Source organism: Mercenaria mercenaria, chromosome 11 (assembly GCF_021730395.1).
Source record: "Mercenaria mercenaria strain notata chromosome 11, MADL_Memer_1, whole genome shotgun sequence".
Lineage (NCBI taxonomy): Eukaryota > Metazoa > Mollusca > Bivalvia > Venerida > Veneridae > Mercenaria > Mercenaria mercenaria.
The window spans coordinates 19,762,295-19,784,574 of record NC_069371.1 but is presented as its reverse complement, the minus strand read 5'-3'; the positions used below and the strand labels follow the sequence as shown (position 1 = coordinate 19,784,574).

At 36.5% G+C, this 22,280-nt stretch overlaps 1 protein-coding gene across 3 annotated transcripts in view; it reads left to right on the top strand.

Moving 5' to 3' along the window:
- Nucleotides 1–22,280, top strand: part of LOC123531512 (receptor-type tyrosine-protein phosphatase N2-like) — a 297,876-nt gene that overhangs the window by 198,080 nt on the left and 77,516 nt on the right. For all 3 annotated transcript variants that reach the window (XM_045312552.2, XM_045312553.2, XM_045312551.2), the window contains one exon: nucleotides 3,137–3,273. In XM_045312552.2, coding sequence (XP_045168487.2) covers nucleotides 3,137–3,273 — 137 coding nt within the window. The remainder of the gene's footprint in view (nucleotides 1–3,136; nucleotides 3,274–22,280) is intronic.

The window sequence follows — 22,280 nt, the reverse complement described above, 5'->3', positions numbered from 1 at the left end:
CACTGTTCGCCATTCAGTCAGTTTCTTTTTGGTAAGCACCCCTAGCTTTAACAGTTAATAGTATTGTCCAAATTGAAAGATGGACAAGTTGATTTGCCTTTGAAATAATATGAAGGAAGATGTTTCCAGTTTACAGTTACTTGTCATTAATACAGCATAGTGTATATATAGTGTATCCAGGCTAGAGTTATTCCTTCTTGGTTGTTGTTAGACAAGATATTTTTCATTTGATTATTTATATTTTTTGCAAGAAGTTATGAATATGTTAGGCTAGACATAAGCTGAGAGCAATAACTTAATTTTCAGATGTCTTTAAAAGAAGACCTAAATTCACTTTATAGTTTCTTTAAAATATTTAGCCTTGGGAATGGTCCCATAGTTCGCCGGGACTAACAGAACTTTGTTGCTGTCATTTCAAATTGATGCAAGTGTACTTTGGCCCCAGAACTTTTTTTACACCATTTTCAAAAACTGAAATATTTCCAAGTCCTATGTGAAAATATCAGATCATGTACTGACTATTAATGCATACCGTAGCACAGTGGGCTAAAACTTCCACTGGGATCGTTAAAATGTTGGTTTCTACTTTATAACATAGTTTGGATTGTCATACTGATACTAAACTTGGTGTATTGCAAGCTTATAGATATAAAGAACTGGCTTTAGACTGTATTTGGGGTCACATTTAATAAAAATAGAGTAATTGTTTCAACTCAGGATCTTTAGTTTTCAAAATTTTGGTGCAGTTATTGACACCAAACTTGGTGTGTAGATAGCTTTTAGCCAGACAAAGGTTTGGAATGTATTTGGGGGACAAGGTCATTGTTACTAAACATAGAAAATGGTTTCTGCTCTATATCTAAAGTTTGTGTAGACCTGCTGTCACCAAATTTGTTAAGTAGATAGCTGTTATTGAGACAAAGATTGAGATTTCATTTAAGTTACTCTTGTAAAAGTCACTGTAACTAAAATAGAAAAACATTTTTGGTTGCGGGTTTATCCCACTACCAAAGTTAAGTGTATTTCTGACAATCATATAGCATCTTTATTTGATTCCAAATTACATCCAAAGGATGTTCATGTGCTTCACAAAGTAGTCCCATTCATGAACAATACGGATGAATTACCAATGATCAAGCAGTTCTTATTCAACCTCTATCCATTCACACTGACCATTTAGATTTTACTAGAAGCAGCCGTATTGTTTCTCCCTTGACTGATATCTTAATGAGAGTGTTCAGAAACATGAGAAAATTAATGTTTGTGTTACTTTTCGGATGCTTTTCTGCAGATATGGCATTTTCCTAGCTCAAATTTTTTTCTAGTAGTTGCAGATGTGCTGATTTGAAAAACAAATTTTTAATGTTTCATGAAAAGTGAGTAATAAGCAGTTATTTCTTATTCAAAGGTACCAAGGATATAAAAATGCAGGGGGGGGGGGGGGGATCCAAAATCCTAAAAAGCATGTAACAGTTACTTAGTAATCTTGAATTTTTTCCCATGTCAGAACATGGCATTGGCTTACAGAATTTTAGCCTACATTTGCCTAGCAGGCACTATTTTTGAACTTTGTCTGACTTACAAGTTCAGTAAAGTATTGAACATTACTTTGAATTCCTGCATTAACAACAGTCTGAGACAGTTCCTGCTTAACCTGTTTTCATAATTGATTACTTTTTGTTTTTACATTAGGAAATTTTCAGTGAATTTTGAAAATTGTCGGGAAAATACCAAATTTATTGAAATGTCAGCAAGGGCTTTGCTTTTGTATAAAGAATTTGAAAGATAGCTAAAGTTTAACGTGGTATTTTTTATATAAAAAAGTAAGTCATTGATGATGCTGTAAAGGTTGTATGTACTGAAAACATACTCTTTAAGATTGTTCTGGAGACACAAGTAATAAGGTAGTATCAGAGTAATTAGTTTTCCTGTATTTGGGGAAAACATAAAAGTTGCCACGCAAGAAATTAAAAGGGTTTTGCAAATGGGTTTTAGTCTGTATTCCTGACAATGTCACATTGCTATGGTATCTTTACGAAGCCTTTGAAATCTGTATTCAGAGCATAGAAAATGTTTCACCCCAACTGAGATTTGCTACAACAGAAACTTAAATTTCCAGGGGAAAAAAATGAGATAATGGTCTTTGCCAAATGACTTGAGGGAATAGTAACAGAATTTGGGGTTTGGAGTTGCAGACCATTTCATTGACATCAAATTCTTACATCGTTATAGGAATTGCAGCAGAATTCCCCAGAAATAATTAATTTTGCATATAATCATAACTGATGTCTCTCAATTTGCTGCACGTTCTGATGGTGGTGGAAATCACTGTGGGTTTGCTGTGTAACATCTGTTTCTGACACTATGTCATGGTGAATAGCTTCCTACAAGTTCCGTTAATGAATAACTCCCTACACATTGCAGTTAATGAAAAGCTTTATGCAGAAAGTGCAGTAAATGAATGGTTTCCCCGTAAATGCAAAAATATTTTTCTTTCCCGCATGACCAGTATGTAATAAGCCTCTCCAAAGCAGTGCCCAGCACAGTAAACTCCATCTGAACTTGCAATGATGTTTACTGTATTGTTTGATAGACACAAGTATTTATTTTCGTGAATACAGACATCAAATATTACAGAATTAAATCCATGACAAAAACTTTTGATTTTTACATTGTTCTGCTGGTAAAGTACCAGGCCGTTTTGTCTGCGTACATGAGACCAGTATAGTGACCAATAACATTTTTATTTGCAGTGCTGTAAAATGCTGCTTTATATTCTCCTATATTACATACTCATTCATAAACTCCATTAGGATACAGAGGAACCTGGAACATCAATATTTTTCCATATTGACGTTCAAATTTCATATTGGGTATGTGACGTCAGTTTCATGCTTTAACGACAATATTTTCAATTTTACTCACGGTAAGAAACAAATTATATCATTTGTATAATAATTATAAATGCAGTATGTGTATATAATAAAAAAGATTATTAGATTTGCATGAGAAATATGCACTCATTCTTTCGCGGAATGATATTGCTTTCCTAAAGTCGCTCAATATTTGCGCAGCAGAACTCATGCATATTTCTTAATACAAGTCTGATAACCTATAAATTTTTTATTATACACAGGACCTATGTCGGCAGCGTATGCAGAGTAAGTCATCAGAGAAGCCAGAGCCCCTGCACACAGCAGCCGTATCCAGGGTGGGTAGTGTGTCTGAGTCACAAGTGCGAAGCCCATCGAGCCGCAGCAGCACCTCCTCCTGGTAAATCTTTACCTTTCTTCCTGTGTAGACATAGCTCACTGCTTTATAGCAAACATTAACAGTAGCCATCCCCATAGAGTAGAATCCAAACTCTGTTAACTCTTGTTAGCACCTGTTATTCTTTGGCAATATGTAGCACTTTTCTGTGTTAGAATTTCTCTGAATTATTTGGTGCTATGGTAGCACGTTCTTATAACCAACTTTTGTTCAATATATTTTGTTAATGGAATTAGTGCCCTGTGCTTGTAATCTCACACTAGTTTTGCCATGGTAGCATGATATCATTTTGATCTGTTTTTAGCGCGACTATTTTAAAATCGCTTTGGTTGACAGTGTTTTGTTGGTATCTGTTTCACATGTTTTGCATATAAGGGGATTTTTCGAAAACTACTATGCCTAATGCTTTCAAACTTCACACTTGTTTTTGCTATCATGGGATGACTTTATAGGACAAGTTACATAACTCAGCTTATATTTTGCCAAATAATGACCCTTTCTAACAGCCAGTGGATAAAAAATCACTTGTGCTATGCTCTCGTGATTTATTAGCTCACCTGTCACAAAGTGACAAGGTGAGCTTTTGTGATCGTGCGGCGTCCGTCGTCCGTCCGTCCGTCCGTGCGTCCGTGCGTCCGTGCGTCCGTAAACTTTTGCTTGTGACCACTCTAGAGGTCACATTTTTCATGGGATCTTTATGAAAATTGGTCAGAATGTTCACCTTGATGATATCTAGGTCAAGTTCGAAACTGGGTCACGTGCCCTCAAAAACTAGGTCAGTAGGTCTAAAAATAGAAAAACCTTGTGACCTCTCTAGAGGCCATATATTTCACAAGATCTTCATGAAAATTGGTCAGAATGTTCACCTTGATGATTTCTAGGTCAAGTTCGAAACTGGGTCACGTGGGGTCAAAAACTAGGTCAGTAGGTCTAAAAATAGAAAAACCTTGTGACCTCTCTAGAGGCCATATTTTTCATGAGATCTTCATGAATATTGGTCAGAATGTTCACCTTGATGATATCTAGGTCAAGTTCGAAACTGGGTCACCTGGGGTCAAAAACTAGGTCAGTAGGTCTAAAAATAGAAAAACCTTGTGACCTCTCTAGAGGCCATATTTTTCATGAGATCTTCATGAATATTGGTCAGAATGTTCACCTTGATGATATCTAGGTCAGGTTCGAAACTGGGTCACGTGGGGTCAAAAACTAGGTCATTAGGTCTAAAAATAGAAAAACCTTGTGAGCTCTCTAGAGGCCATATTTCTCAATAAATCTTCATGAAAATTTGTCAGAATGTTCAGCTTGATGATATCTAGGTCAAGTTCGAAACTGGGTCACGTCGGGGTAAAAACTAGGTCAGTAGATCTAAAAATAGAAAAACCTTGTGACCTCTTTAGAGGCCATATTTTTCATGAGATCTTCATGAATATTGGTCAGAATGTTCACCTTGATGATATCTAGGTCAAGTTCGATACTGGGTTATGTGGGATCTAAAACTAGGTCAGTAGGTCTAAAAATAGAAAAACCTTGTGACCTCTCTAGAGGCCATATTTCTCAATGGATCTTCATGAAAATTGGTCAGAATGTTCACCTTGATGATATCTAGGTCAAGTTTGAAACTGGGTCACGTGCGGTCAAAAACTAGGTCAGTAGGTCTAAAAATAGAAAAACCTTGTGACCTCTCTAGAGGCCATACTTTTCAATGGATCTTCATGAAAATTGGTCAGAATGTTAACCTTGATGATATCTAGATCAAGTTCAAAAGTGGGTCACATGGGGTTAAAAACTAGGTCAGTAGATCTAAAAATAGAAAAACCTTGTGACCTCTCTAGAGGCCATATTTTTCACGAGATCTTCATGAATATTGGTCAGAAGGTTCACCTTGATGATATCTAGGTCAGGTTCGAAACTGGGTCACGTGGGGTCAAAAACTAGGTCAGTAGGTCTAAAAATAGAAAAACCTTGTGACCTCTCTAGAGGCCATATTTCTCTATGGATCTTCATGAAAATTGGTGAGAATGTTCAGCTTGATGATATCTAGGTCAGGTTCGTAACTGGGTCATGTGCCGTCAAAAACTTGGTCAGTAGGTCTAAAAATAGAAAAACCTTGTGACCTGTCTAGAGGCCATATTTTTCACGAGATCTTCATGAATATTGGTCAGAATGTTCACCTTGATGATATCTAGGTCAAGTTTAAAAGTGGGTCACGTGCCTTCAAAAACTAGGTCATTAGGTCAAATAATAGAAAAACCTTGTGACCTCTCTAGAGGCCATATTTTTCAATGGATCTTCATGAAAATTGGTCAGAATTTTTTATCTTGATGATATCTAGGTCACATGTGCTCAAAAACTAGGTCACTTTGTCAAATAATAGAAATAACGACGTCATACTCAGTTCAACACTGGGTCATGTGGGGATAGGTGAGCGATTCAGGACCATCTTGGTCCTCTTGTTTATTATGCATCTGAACTCCTGCTTATATTTTATTCACTGATAAAAATTGTGGCACATGTATTATTTCTTAAACATAATGCAAACTAAGATGTTGAACAAAATAACTTGACATATAGCATAATTGATCAAATGTTTGAATGAAAACACCCACAGAGACCAATTTGAAAGTAACAAAACAAAGGACTCATCCATTTGCCTAGTTATTTATCTGTTTGATATCTATTTGATTATAGGAGTTTCCCTTTCGTACACTAATATTATTCTAAGGAATGGTGACATTATGGCAACATATATTACACTCTATGGAAAGACCTTCTGTTTATATACATTGTGGAAATACATTCCCTGTTTTCATAAATTAGCACTCTCCTAAGCCGAAGGAATGGCCAACAGTTCTTCTGATTTTTCAGGGAATTTTTTTTAGATTTATGATATTTAAAAATGTATAAAATAGTCTTCTTACACATTTTCATTTCTAGTCTGGAAGCGTTCAGTAACTGCTGTTTATTGAAGTAAAAAAATTCTTTCATAAATGTTTATCTTGCATTTGTATTGCATCCATATATTTTGCCATATTTACATAAAATTTGTTTTAGTGAGTCTTTTGAAAACAAGTGCAAGAGATTGTAAGTACCTTTGCTGACTGACACACTGCATTTGCTATGAAACACATTGCTTGATAGGATACAATTTCATGTGCTGGGTTAAAAACATTGTGTTATAGTTGTCTCGCTGTGACACAACTTGTGTTATAGGTGGCTTGCTGTGACACAACTTGTGTTATAGGTGACTTGCTGTGACACAACTTGTGTTATAGGTGGCTTGCTGTAACACGTCTTGTGTGATATTTGTCTCGCTGTGACACAACTTGTGTTATAGGTGGCTTGCTGTAACACGACTTGTGTGATATTTGTCTCGCTGTGACACAACTTGTGTTATAGGTGACTTGCTGTGACACAACTTGTGTTATAGGTGGCTTGCTGTGACACAACTTGTGTTATAGGTGGCTTGCTGTAACAGGACTTGTGTGATATTTGTCTCGCTGTGACACAACTTGTGTTATAGGTGGCTTGCTGTGACACAACTTGTGTGATATTTGTCTTGCTGTGACACAACTTGTGTTATAGGTGGCTTGCTGTGACACAACTTGTGTTATAGGTGGCTTGCTTTGGCACAACTTGTGTTATAGGTGGCTTGCTGTAACACGACTTGTGTGATATTTGTCTTGCTGTGACACAACTTGTGTTATAGGTGACTTGCTGTGACACAACTTGTGTTATAGGTGGCTTGCTGTAACACGACTTGTGTGATATTTGTCTCGCTGTGACACAACTTGTGTTATAGGTGGCTTGCTTTGGCACAACTTGTGTTATAGGTAGCTTGTTTTGGCACAACTTATGTTATAGGTGGCCAACTGTGACACATTGTTTGATAGGTGACTTGCTGTAACACGACTTGTGTGATATTTGTCTCGCTGTGACACAACTTGTGTTATAGGTGACTTGCTGTGACACAACTTTTGTTATAGGTGGCTTGCTTTGGCACAACTTATGTTATAGGTGGCCAACTGTGACACATTGTTTGATAGGTGGCTTGCTATGACATGCTTTGTGATATAAGTGGCCTGCTGTGACACACATTGTGATGTAAATGGCTTGCTGTGCCACACATTGTGTTATAGGTGGTCTTTTGTGACACACATTGTTTTATAGGTGGCCTATTTTGACACACATTGTGCTCTTGTCTACTTGTATCTATATGCAGTAAAGCTCTGTACACAGTAATGAACACATCTGTCAAAATTGATCATTTAGGTTATTGCTGTTTTTAACTTAAAGATTAAGATTTTACAAGTTCATTATGAATGTTAAGATTTTAAATGTCTTGAATTTTGACACTTTATTTAATACTTATTTAGGTTGACTTTTTTTAAGTATGCATACTTATACAAGTACAGAATTGTAAAATCTCTGTTAGTGACAACTGGGTTACATTTTGTAATGTGCCCATTGGTACACAACAGATGCACAATGATAATGCAAAGAGTTGAAGTAAAAAGTGTTGCCTGTTGTAAAATACAGTATTATTGATGTTGTACCACACAACGTGAACACTGCCTGAGTTAATCACAAACTTTATGTGGTAATGCACTATGTGATGATGCACTATGTTGTAACACACTATGACATAATGTTATTCATGTGTTACACAGTGAATGAACACAGTTCAAAGTCTATGTTTTAACACACTAATTCATCTATAACACACTTTCTCAGCGTATGAGCAAAGTGGTAATACTCATGTTGTGACACACATTTCTATTCTGAGACATATGTAACATAATGTACTTTATTTTTCACTTAAATATTTTTCTGTAAAGCACAGTTGAAACAAAGTGCAGTGTTGACATGCTCTTCTTGTAAACAAACACATATATGAGCCGCGCCATCAGAAAACCAACATAGTGGCTTTGCGACCAGCATGGATCCAGACCAGCCTGCGCATCCGCGCAGTCTGGTCAGGATCCATGCTGTTCGCTTTCAAAGCCTATTACAGTTAGAGAAACCGTTAGTGAACAGCATGGATCCTGACCAGACTGCGCGGATGCGCAGGCTGGTCTGGATCCTTGCTGGTCGCAAACCCACTATGCTGGTTTTCCCATGGCACGGCTCATATGTACATTGCATTTTGTGACAGTGTGCTCACAGTGATGCTTATCCCTTTCAAAGTGACACAGTGTCACATCATTTTGTATTCCAAGTCTGCTGCATTGTGTCACAGATTTCATACCAAGTCATAAGGTCAAGGTCGTAATGAGCTGTGAAGGTCGGAGATTATGCCCGGCATCTGTTGTCATGGAACTGAAATTTTTATTGTAGCTGTTTTCAGATTTAGGTGAAAGGAACATTAAATATTTCCTAAGCAGGAATTCTTGCTGTCTTTATGGAAATTTTAATCCTGGCTAAAAGCGTTTGAGCAGTCGTTTATATATCCTACTGTCACCATTGTTTAGAGAGCAAATTGTGTGCAATTTGATGTTTCATCAAGATGGATCTGCATGCTAAACAGTTTATATTTACATTTACTTTATATTTTGTATGGCAAGAAAAATGTGTTGATTGGTGTAATGATATTAACAATGGCCCTTTCTGCAGGATTGTATGCTGAGTCTGTCTTCATTTACAACAAACATGAGCAAAAAGGTGTCGTTTGAAAAATTCTTTCAAATTGGACAGAAAATGCTCAAAAAGAACAAATTATAGCTATAAAATTAATTTTTCTGATGGTAAAAATCAAAATTTAATCGACACAACTTGGTGATTGAAAAGATATTTTAAGTAAAAACCAGGAACTATATTTTTTATTGAAGGGCAAGTTACAGTTGGATGTAGGTGGGTCTTTTTGGCAGTTCTATAAATTGATACCCTGACAGTTATTTACATTTTCTGATACTCCTGGAAAATAAACTACTTATTTTTGTAGCAAACAACTGTGAAAAGTGTAAATATAAGAATTGAATGCTATTTTGTGTGTTTATACGGGTATAAACCACATTGGGACTTGTTACAAATCAGCCAAGAGTCCCTAGCCTGATTCATGGAATTGCAAGAAGTCCCAGTGTGGTTTATACCCGTATAATTATAACACACAAAAAATAACATTCGATTTTTATTTATATTAGTATATATACTAACAGTTTTCCAGCATACTACAGTTCCAGTTTGCAGTACTGTGAAATTGTTGAATAATTGATAGGGGATTCATATTTGAGGATTTTGTGATTGCATCTGAATCAAGGAAATTTAATACCCTTAAAGAACATACAAAATTATTGTTCATTTTACCTTCCACAAATTTATATCCCCACCAAAAAAAAAGTCATTTTAGCTGAAACCTCAAAATTTCATGCATACAAAATCAAACAGTTTCACAGTAGCTGATTTGAAACAGCTGTTTCTGTAAAGCCAAATATAATAATATAATCAAACTTACAAAAAAGGAAGAGAAGAACGTATAAATTATTCATATTCAGTGATCATTTATCATTACTGATTGATGCAAGAACTGTTGAGTCTGGTCATTGCAAATCAGCGGGGTGCTACGTTAGATAAGGCAGACAGTGTTAGTAGAAGCTGAGTTTTGTCAGCATTCTGCTAGTGTTCTTGTCATTCTGTCCCAATTTGTCCTCTGCTGTCAGGAGATGTTGTACAAGTGGTGGTAATTTTCTAAGATTTACTGCCAATATCAGAAAATGGTGAGGAAAAAAATCTTCCTTGCTGAGTGTGCTCTATAGAATGTGGGTTTTTGTTCACAAAGACAGCTGAGTTCTGTTACTGTTACAGCAGAGAACTGTTGCCAATCAGTATTTATGCAGATAGTTGATCATGTGAAAATTCTGAAGATATATGTTTTCAGTGTATTTTCATTCAGTATGCAGACGTTCAATAGTGTTCATTCAGACAGCTGATAATGTTTTCAGTGTATTTTCATACAGTCTGCTGACATTCAGTAGTGTTCATTCAGACAGCTGAGTTCTGTATGTATAAATTCAAGACAGCTGAATATTGGACAGCTGAGTTTTGTATGTATAAATTCAAGACAGCTGAATACTGGACAGCTGAGTTTTGTATGTATAAATTCAAGACCGCTGAATACTGGACAGCTGAGTTTTGTAAGTGTTTAATCAGACAACTGAGTTTTAAGTGCTTCTTAAGATTATCAGTTGTATAAGTGTTCATTCAGACAGCTGAGGTATATTTAATGTTCATTCAGACAGCTGAGGTATATTTAATGTTCATTCAGACAGCTGAGGTCTACTGTTTATTCAGACAGTTGTGTTGTAGAAGTATTCACAGTGACAGCTTAATTAGCGTGTATTCAGACAGTTCATTTCAAGAAGTATTAAGACAGCTGAGTTATATGTGTTCATTCTTACAACTGAGTTGTGTTAGTGTGTTCATTCTGATAGGTGAGTTATGAGTGTTCATTTTCACAGCTTAGTTTTGTATGTACATTATTTGTATATTACTTTATTTATAGTCGCTACAGTTAACCGTTATGGGCAACTCCTCCAGAAGACTGTTCGTAATCTTAGTAGGAGGATAGTGCAAGATACAGAAGATGCTCCAATTCCAGAAGCTTCCCTGGTTCTTTAGCATGCTAGGTGTTTAAAGGAACTATACACAGGACTCTTATCCCAATGTTAATTATGTCTCCCCTAGGAGACATATTGTTTTTGCCCTGTCCGTCCGTCCGTCCTTCCATCCGTCCGTCCGTCACACTTCATTTCCGAGCAATAACTGGAGAACCATTTGACCTAGAACCTTCAAACTTCATAGGGTTGTAGGGCTGCTGGAGTAGACGACCCCTATTGTTTTTGGGGTCACTCAGTCAAAGGTCAAGGTCACAGGGGCCTGAACATTGAAAACCATTTCCAATCAATAACTAGAGAACCACTTGACCCAGAATGTTGAAACTTCATAGGATGATTGGCCATGAAGAGTAGATGACCCCTATTGATTTTGGGGTCACTCCGTCAAAGGTCAAGGTCACAGGGGCCTGAACATTGAAAACCATTTCCGATCAATAACTAGAGAACCACTTGACCCAGAATGTTGAAACTTCATAGGATGATTGTTCATGAACAGTAGATGACCCCTATTGATTTTGGGGTCACTTCGTCAAATGTCAAGGTCACAGGGGCCTGAACATGGAAAACCATTTCCGATCAATAACAAGAGAACCACGTGACCCAGAATGTTGAAACTTCATAGGGTAATTGTACATGCAAAGTAGATGACCCCTTTCGATTTTGGGGTCACTCCATTAAAGGTCAAGGTCACAGGGGCCTGAACATTGAAAACCATTTCCGGTCAGTAACTTGAGAACCACTTGACCCAGAATGTTGAAACTTAATAGGATGATTGGTCATGCAGAGTCGATGACCCCTAACGATTTTAGGGTCACTCTGTGAAAGGTCAAGGTCACAGGGGCCTGAACATTGAAAACCATTTCCGGTCAGTAACTTGAGAACCACTTGACCCAGAATGATGAAACTTCATAGGATGATTGGTCATGCAGAGTAGATGACCCCTAACGATTTTAGGGTCACTCTGTTAAAGGTCAAGGCCACAGGGGCCTGAACATGGAAAACCATTTCCAATCAATAACTTGAGAACCTCTCGACCCAGAATGATGAAACTTCATAGGATGATTGTTCATGCAGAGAAAATGACCCCTATTGTTTTTGGGGTCACTCCGTTAAAGGTCAAGGTCACAGAGGCCTGAACATTGATAACCAGTTCTGATCAATAACTAGAGAACCACTTGACCCAGAATGTTGAAACTTCATAGGATGATTGAACATGCAGAGTAGATGACCCCTATTGATTTTGGGGTCAGTCTATTAAAGGTCAAGGTCACAGGGGCCTGTTCATGTAAAATCATTTTTTGGAAATAACTTGAGAACCACTTGACTTACAATGTTGAAACTTAATAGGATGATTGGACATGCAGAGTAGATGACCCCTATTTATTTTGAGGTCACTTGATCAAAGGTCAAGGTCACAGGAGCCTGAACAGTGACTTGAGAACCACTAGGCCAAGAGTGTTGAAATTTAGCGGGATGACTGGACATGCCAAGTAGATGATCCCTATTGCAGTCAACCATCAGTGTCTCTTTGACTTTCGCTCCTGACCCCTATTGGCTTCTTGCCTATAGGACTTTGCATTGGGGGAGACATGCGCTTTTTTACAAAAGCATTTTCTAGTTAATTTTTACTTGGAAAAGCCGGGGCTCGAACTCATGGTTCCTGGTTTTGTAGTCGGTGTTACCACTGGACCACTGTGTCTGCTCTTTTGTAAATACATTCTGACAGCTGTGTTCTGTAAGTGAGCTCATTCTGACAGCTTAGTTGTGTGTGTTCATTTTGACAGCTTTAAAAGTTCTATAAGTGAGCTCATTCTGACAGCTTAGTTCTGTGTGTTCATTCTGACAGCTTTAAGTTCTGTGTGTTCATTCTGACAGCTTTAAGTTCTGTGTGTTCATTCTGACAACTTAGTTCTTTGTGTTCATTCTGACAGCTTTAAGTTCTGTGTGTTCATTCTGACAACTTAGTTCTTTGTGTTCATTTTGACAGCTTAGTTCTGTGTGTTCATTCTGAGGGCTTAGTTCTTTGTGTTCATTCTGACAGCTTAGTTCATTGTGTTCATTCTGACAGCTTTAAGTTTTATGTGTTCATTCTGACAGCTTAGTTTTGTGTGTTCATTCTGACAGCTTTTAGTTCTGTGTGTTCATTCTGACAGCTTAGTTTTGTGTGTTCATTCAGACAGCTTAGTTCTGCGAGCTCATTCTGACACCTTATTTTTGTGTGTTCATTCTGACAGCTTAGTTCTGTGTGTTCATTCTGACAGCTTTAAGTTCTGTGTGTTCATTCTGACAACTTAGTTCTTTGTGTTCATTCTGACAGCTTAGTTCTGTGTGTTCATTCTGACAGCTTAGTTCTGTGTGTTCATTCTGACAACTTAGTTCTTTGTGTTCATTCTGACAGCTTAGTTCTGTGTGTTCATTCTGACAGCTTAGTTTTGTGTGTTCATTCTGACAGCTTTTAGTTCTGTTTGTTCATTCTGACAGCTTAGTTTTGTGTGTTCATTCAGACAGCTTAGTTCTGCGAGCTCATTCTGACAGCTAAGTTTTGTGTGTTCATTCTGACAGCTTACTTCTGTGTGTTCATTCTGACAGCTTTAAGTTCTGTGTGTTCATTCTGACAACTTAGTTCTTTGTGTTCATTCTGACAGCTTTGTTCTGTGTGTTCATTCTGACAGCTTAGTTCTGTGTGTTCATTCTGACAGCTTTAAGTTCTGTGTGTTCATTCTGACAACTTAGTTCTTTGTGTTCATTCTGACAGCTTTAAGCTCTGTGTGTTCATTCTGACAGCTTAGTTATGTGTGTTCCTTCTGACAGCTTAGTTCTGTGTGTTCATTCTGATAGCTTAGTTCTTTGTGTTCATTCTGACAGCTTAGTTCTGTGTGTTCATTCTGACAGCTTAGTTATGTGTGTTCATTCTGACAGCTTTAAGTTCTGTGTGTTCATTCTGACAACTTAGTTCTTTGTGTTCATTCTGACAGCTTTAAGTTATGTGTATTCATTCTGACAGCTTAGTTCTGTTTTTTTATTCTGACAGCTTTAAGTTCTGTGTGTTCATTCTGACAGCTTAGTTCTGTGTGTTCATTCTGACAGCTTAGTTCTGTGTGTTCATTCTGACAGCTTAGTTATGTGTGTTCCTTCTGACAGCTTAGTTCTGTGTGTTCATTCTGATAGCTTAGTTCTTTGTGTTCATTCTGACAGCTTAGTTCTGTGTGTTCATTCTGACAGCTTAGTTATGTGTGTTCCTTCTGACAGCTTAGTTTCTGACAGCTTAGTTCTGTGTGTTCATTCTGACAGCTTAGTTCTGTGTGTTCATTCTGACAGCTTAGTTATGTGTGTTCATTCTGACAGTTTAGTTCTGTGTGTTCATTCTGACAGCTTAGTTTCTGACAGCTTAGTTCTTTGTGTTCATTCTGACAGCTTAGTTCTGTGTGTTCATTCTGACAGCTTAGTTCAGTAATTAAGTTCATTATAACAGATGAGTTATGTATGTATGATCATGTGATGGCTGAGTTCCTCGACTGTTTTCATTCTGATTGTATACTTCAATTTTTTCATTCTGTCTGACCTGAATGCGTAATATTTCAAATGTTCATTCTGACAGCGTAGTTCTAGTGTGTTCGTTCTGTATGTTTGTTCATTCCAACAGTTGAGTTTTGATGTGTTTGTTCTTAGTTCTGAACAAAACTGGGACAGTAGTTTAACAGAAGAGCTGTGAATAGTTTCAGAAAAATGGTGGTGAATAGTTTCTCCTGGAAGGTCATCTAAGATAATAGAGAGTTTGAGATTTCAACCTTCGCCTTCCCCTTCAACGTCTCTTGCGAAGTTAACGTATGAAGTTGAAGTTCGATTAAAATTCCTTGAGATTTCAAATTTTAGAATGAACCTTACTTCTTTTAATCCGCCCATTCAATTTATCCGTAATTATGATCGTATTTTTCGTGCATTTTGATATTAATTGTCCGAAAGGGCAGGAATTTTACAAGAGGTTTTAAAAATGAAAAGAATGAAAATTAAATGAAAAAAAAAACATTTCAATTAATATAAGCTTCGCATGGATATTAGAAAGATTACCTAAAAAAACAACAAAAAAAACAAAAACAACAACAACAAAAAAAAAAAAAAACACGATAAAACAATGTGAACAATGTAAAAACTCGTTAGTGTTGCTCCAAACATTTAGGTTTTATATAAAATTATGTCAGTATAGTCAGTATACAATGCACGATTGTAAATCATACACGAGAGGAAATAAAAATGATTATTACATACCTAAAATTATTTTCCATTGGGTTTCAATGGACCGTGATCGTGCAATATTTTTCCATATCATGACGTTGAACGCTTTCATATCGGACTAGTCCCAATCCGTGACTCTAGTTACCTCCCCTGACGGTCCGTCCATTGCGAATCTCGTTTCTTTAGATTTTTGTTGCTATTGTGTATTTGTTTAATTTGTAATTTATGCAACATTTTGTTTACTTTTACACTTTGATAGGGTAGGGGTAGGGTAGGGTCACACCGAGTTTCAAGACTGACTTTCTTTGTAAAATGTAAGAATCAAAGGGGGAATTAACCCACAATGTCTCTCTGCCAGGCTCTGGTTTAGAGTTATCCCATACGGCTAACAGGAAAAGTCTCTCATCATGATATCATAAATCTGAAATTGTCTGATACTTCAAAAGAATTTTCCGTCTTACTAGTACCATTTTATGTTTATAATTAAAACGCAATTGTCGTATTAAGTGTCCGACAGAAACAGATTGATTTTATTTGGATGTGAAAATAAAATGTTCCACCAAATGATAATCGCGCGTAATTATTTATTTTTCAAGTAAAATGACTGTCATGCCATGTGCCTCCATCCAGATTTCAGTCTTTGATGCCGAGTATGTGGATAGAGTAGATGTAAAAAGAATGAAGTTTCGACTTTCGTGATATCACATCTTCGGACGTTCAAAACTTCACTTCATACGACAAAAAGACCCATCTGGTGTAATCGATACCGCCTGGGGACACAAATATGCCGTAGAAGTTAAAGTTTGAACAAAATCTCAAAGTTTCTCAAAATCAGTTGATAACTTCATACTTCCAGGTTCAATTCAATGTGTTTAGTTAAAATCATTAGCCATACAAAACTTTATTATTCTTATACCTATTGATAGTGTTTCGCATCAAATTTAGTCTAATTATAAATATGGATAATCAAATAACTTAATAAGCAGAAATCCTGAAACTAAGCTTTTTATTCCGCATAGTAATAAAGCGAAGTCTTAGGATTACGTGATATTACATGGAAAACTTTAGTAGCAACGTGTGATTTAAATAAAATACACGCATATTGGTGACGTTTTACCCAAAATATATATGAGAGACGTTGAAGGGGAAGGCGAAGTTTGAAATCTCAAACTCTCTAATAATGGCGCACAGACACTTGGGCTTCGGATATCCACACACCCCATTCTCCTACGCCCCTAGTTAAGTTTAGCCAATATATTTTAGCATTTTTCCATGTACATGTATTGAGCATAGGTGACGATCATAAAACGCATTTTGTAACATTTCAGCGTTTTTTTAAAAAATGCATTTTTTTCCATCAATGCTCTCAATACTAGAAGATATGCAACTTCTCACGAACACTAGGGAAACAATAGCCAGTTAAACGTTTAAATGAACCCCTACCAGTGAATCACTGGTATCAATCGTCAGATCTGTTACCATTCTGTTAAATGACACCGGTCCCGACAACTGTCGTTTTTATTCCGACAAGAAATCAATAAATAATATAAATCAATCTATCTAAATTCTATGGAACACTTCCTTGCGAATAGATCCCTGCTTTGAACTGCGCATATCATTGCAAAAATACAAAAATCACACCCTGGTACCGGCGCTCCCAATTAAGTACAGGTGGCACTCACACATACAGCGCTCGATAAGTGATTTTAGAGGAGCGGTGGTGTAAGTATTTCTTATTGTATCTCCGGTAATTCAAAACTTTTCTTAAAATGAAAGATATCTGCGCCCTGATGAATAATTGGTGACTATGTTCTGTGAGTGTCACAACATAACAAAATACGGCGAGTTAAACGTGAACGTTTGACTCAAAAATGTCAAATGTCAAAACAACATGTAAAATACTCAGTAAATACTCCAAATGTATTCATTTTTGATACAGTATCGTATAGCCATGTCTTCCTTCAATAACCAGTTCAAATTCCAAGACTTTATTTGTTATATTTAAAGAATGACTCGTGTTTAAAGATGGTATGGGATTTCAAAACGGCACTCACATCGCACAGGTGTTAATTGTTTTGGCGCTCAACAAGTACAGCTAGAGAAAAGTCTTCAGAAACGTAGACCTTGTTGTTGTTTATTCTCAGTGTGGTGCCTGTATGATCATAAATCTTTATACCGTTAAAAAACTGACTGTAGAAGTTGACCTTTCTATGTTAAAACTTACGGCGACAATATTTTAACATTATTTTTTTATTAAAAAGCTTCTTGAAAACTGATTAATGCTAAAATTTTATATGTCCTAGGATTTCGTTGAAAAATGAAAAATGTGCTTCAAAACATTCATATGACTCAGTGGGATCAGTGGACGGTAAGGTTTGCAAGAAGATATGTGTGTGCTTGCGTGCGTTTGTGCGTGCGTATGCGTTTGGTTAAACGCCGTTACTAAACAATGTTTCAGGTCAATCTCAACGTTTTTGAGTACCAGTATAATGCTATGAGCATCCGTATGATATATATAGAGCCAGGTCGATACTTTTTTTGTTGGGGTGTGGAATAAATGTTTAATCATAGAGTTAGTAAAACTCATTTATAATGGACTGACAAGTTTTCTATTCTTTTCTTTAATTTTAACTACATTGAATGTATAATAAATGTTGAACTTTTTACGAAAAATATTTTACTTGTTTCATTAGATTTAAGATTCAGTAAACACTCATAACAGAAAAATAGAAGGTTTTTACAGTGGATGATGATACCATTTCATCAATTTGCCACACGACCCCGTCGAGCGAAAACACGAGAATTAAAAAAAGTTAAACGCGGAGTGGTTAGCCAGCAAAAATTCAATAACATGTGGCGACGCGGAGCGAAAACACGATTATGGGGATGGGGGAGGGAGGGGGGAGTGTGTGCTGGCGTTGAGTGAGATTCAAAATGTAAAGCGGCTGGGTGCCCGGGGTGCCCACCAATGTTATGCCTTTCAAACCTCAACTTCTTGCTCGGAGCCCGCTGATCAGCCAGTTTTCGCTCGACTCCCCCCGACGATTTACATATTAAATCTAAACTTTTTGTCTGCGATTCTCCATACAGAAAATACTAGGAATAAGAAAGGGCGGGAGCGTGGATTGAAAACGTGATAATTAGTGGGGGGCGCTGAGCGAAAAGTCGATATTTACGTTATAAATCGGCGCCTAAAATTAGCGGAATGGCATATATCAGCCACCAAAGAATTTTGTTAAAATGTCTGTTCGGTACAAAAGACGCTCATATTTTAATATCTTATTAATTCAAGGAATTTATCAATTAATGAGTTCTTGTTTGGCTCTCTCAGGAATCGATGTGAGTCATTCCGATTTAATAGCAGACATGAGACGTAATGACTAGTTCCATTAACTCCTGTTTAATCCAACATCAAACTGTTCTTGGTGGTGTAATCTCTACCACACATAACTAACCAGTCAGATTCATCTCTTTTCTGTTGTAGTTGCCTTAGAGCTGACGATTTCTCCACATTTCTGAAAAACTTTCTCTAGCTGTACTTGGTGAGCGTCAAAAAAATACACACCTGTGCGATGTGAGTGCCGTTTTGAAACCACTTACCATCTTTAAACACGAGTCATTCTTTAAATATAACAAATTAAGTCTTGAAATTTGAACTGGTTATTGTAGGAAGATATGACTATATGAAGATGTATCAAAATGAATACATCTGGAGTATTTACTGAGTATTTTACGTGTTTTTTTTTACATTTGACATTTTTGAGTCAAACGTTCACGTTTAACTCGCCGTATTTTGTTTATTTCAAGATGAAATGTTGTGACACTCACGGAACATAGTCATCAATTATTCACCAGGGCTCAGATATCTTTCATTTTACAAAAAGTTTTGAATTACCGGAGATACAATAAGAAATACTTACACCGCCGCTCCTCCAAAAGTATGTGTGAGTGCCACCTGTACTTGGGAGCGCCGGTACCAGGGTGTGAAAATTGATACCGTTTCGACCGCATTATACCGGGTTATCGCTTCACCACGTGTTACACGAGGTTTGTTTACATAATGAAGTGATGATCTGGTTTAACATAGCCGTAAGAGTAACAATTTTGGTTCCCGGTTTATGACATGCACTACACAAAGCGAGGGTCCAGCGCAAGGAAGTGTTCCCATTGTTCGTGAGAAGTTGCATATCTTCTAGTATTGAGAGCATTGATGGTAAAAATGCATTTTTTAAAAAAACGCTGAAATGTTACAAAATGCGTTTTATGATCGTCACCTATGCTCAATACATGGTAAAATGCTAAAATATATTGGCTAAACTTAACCAGGGGCGTAGGAGAATGGGGTGTGTGGAGATCTGAACCCCAAGTGTCTGTGTAATGGCGCACCTCCCCCACACCTCCCGCCTGCTAAATCTGATTATTTGCCCCTGATTTGATTATTTAAATGCAACAGGAGATGTTCTGTGCAGGGACACATCATGTAATTGATAATTTGAATACCTTACAGCAAAATTAATCATGTATAAAATGCTATGAATTATAGATGAAAAAGCTGCTGTCTCTCTAGTCATAGTTGAATAAAGCATGGAAAATGAAACATTGTTAACAAGTTGAACACATGTGTAAGTTGTAATATGATTTGTATTACAATGTTGAAACAAAATGAAAATACTTGATTGTGATAGTTGATAACATTGATGAAATTTTATTTGATAATTGAATGGATCTAATGTAGAGCTGTGTGATTATTTGGAATTAAATTGTATATTTTGACTTTGTTATTAACGTTAATTTTAACATGGTCTGTTAAAGGATTGCTTGAAGTGTCATAATGGCTTTGTTGTTAAGGCTGTCTCATTTTTGTTTTGATCATAAGATATATTAATTTCTTGTTATTTCCTTTTTTTGTGATTCGGTATGTTTCATTCTGACAGTCTAGTTCTTTATTTTCCAGAAATTAATTATTTGTTTGGAAATTTGATTAATTTGTACGAGGTTGCTGTGCTTTTGATATTCTTGCTTCAAGCTCCATTGCACTGGTATTCATAGTCATATTTTTGTCATCTAGATGGTGACAATGGCAGAGAAATATATCCATTTCATAGAGACATATGATCAAGATTTGTCTTTGGTCTGTTGGGGGATATGAATCATGTTCACAGACCTTTCTGGAGTATCGAAAAATAAAGTGTATTTTCTTCGTATGTTGTTTGTGACCCTTGGGATTATTTTCCATATACAGAAATCTGTAATGCTGACACTTTCCTTAAGCATAAAGATCCCGCCATTATTTATCAGTGTTGATCTAGCCATCTATCTTTTCAGGACTAAAAACTTTTAAGATATCAGAGTTTTTTTTATATTCTGTCCACAAAAGTATGGCATGTAGACGTAGTACATTGTCTAGACACATGTCTTTGACATTTTCCGGCAAAATTCCAGACACATTTGAGATTTCAGAAAATTAATTTGTTCACTTGATACCATTTTAAACATCCAAATGCATTTCAAAGGAAATGTGAAACATCCTGAATTTCAAGGTATAGACAATGTAATTTATCTTCAGACCAAGCTGGCTTGGTTAATAATAGGTAAAGAATGTTCAGGAGGTCACATGTTAGAATCCTAAGTTACAAGGCAGATGTTCTTTGTGATAAGTCTAAAGTTTATTTTGTGCACCGCCTCTGATGCATGTGATGAAGTTGTCTTGCAGTTACTTGTGGAGAGCAGATTAATACTGGTGGAATGAAATACTGTTGAAAAAAAATGCATTTTGTTCCAGTTGCAATAAAGCAACAAGGAACCCTTTCATTCAGAGGAATTGGAAAATATCAGTTTGTGTGAGAAAATAAATTTTTAGGTTTGTATTGGATACTCAAATTGTTGCTATCAAATTCACTTCATTATCAAGTTCCATTTATTGCCAAGTTTCCTTTTTTTTCCAAGTTACCTATTTTAACAAATGCCCTCTGTTACAAAGTTACCTTCATTAACAAGTTCCTTTCAATACCAAGTTCCCTTCATGACTAAGTTCCTTTCCTAAACAATTCCCTGTGTTGCCAAGTTCCCTTTATTATCAAGTACCCATCATCAACACATTCCCTTAAGTACCAAGCCCCCTTCATTTACAGGTGCCCTTCATTAACAATTTCCCTTCATTCCCAAGTTCTCTTCATTACCATATCCCTTCATTACTATATCCTTTTCATGACTAAGTTCCCTTCATTACTAAGTTCCCTTCATTACCAAGTTCCCATCTTTACCAAGTTCCCTTCATTACCAAGTTCCCTTCATTACTGATGTTCCCTTCATTACCAAGTCCCCCTCATTACCAAGTTCCCTTCATTACCATATTCCCTTCATTACCAAGTTCCTTTCATTACCAAATTCCCTTCATTAACAGGATTCACTTCATTAAGAAGTTCCCAGTCTTAACAATTTCTTATAAACAAGACTAGTGTTCTTTTCATTTACAAAATATCCTCATTAAAACTAGAAGGATACTTATAGACAGTTGCTTTGCAGAAGCACTTTGCATGAAGTTTTCTGTCATAAATGTTAACAGTTCTGACCAGCTTGCTGAATGTTACAGACTTAATGCATCAGTTTTGATTAAGAAGAATAATGAAGATTTTTTTTCTTATTTTTGTGATGGCAGAACTCAATTGACCTCTTGAGATGTACGGTTCTTGTTGGTCAATTCAAATATTACTTCCATTTAGCTGCTTTTTCCTAAACTTCCTTTGACTGTCCCTAATCCATTTTATCCTCACATGGGACTTTCAGAGACATCCAAGACCTGCAGTTAGTAATTAGGAAAACTAGTATCTTAACATTGGATTCTGATTTTATATGTATTCTTATGCATGATCATTTGGTGTTAATTCTGTGATTGGACACTAACAATAAAGACGAAATACAAAAATAGTCTGAATCATTTGAATGTCCAATTGCGTGTGGATAATCCATCGGGAGATTGGAAAATGTCACAAGACAAAAATACACTTCTGGACAGATTTACATTGCTTGCAGCAAATTTCTACACAGATTGTGAATAGAAAATAGTTCTTAGAGATATGGAGTACTGACTGTGCTGTGATATGTATCTGTTCTTTCAGAATTGGGGATGATTCTTGCTGATAAATAGTGATATATTTTGTAGAGGATTGT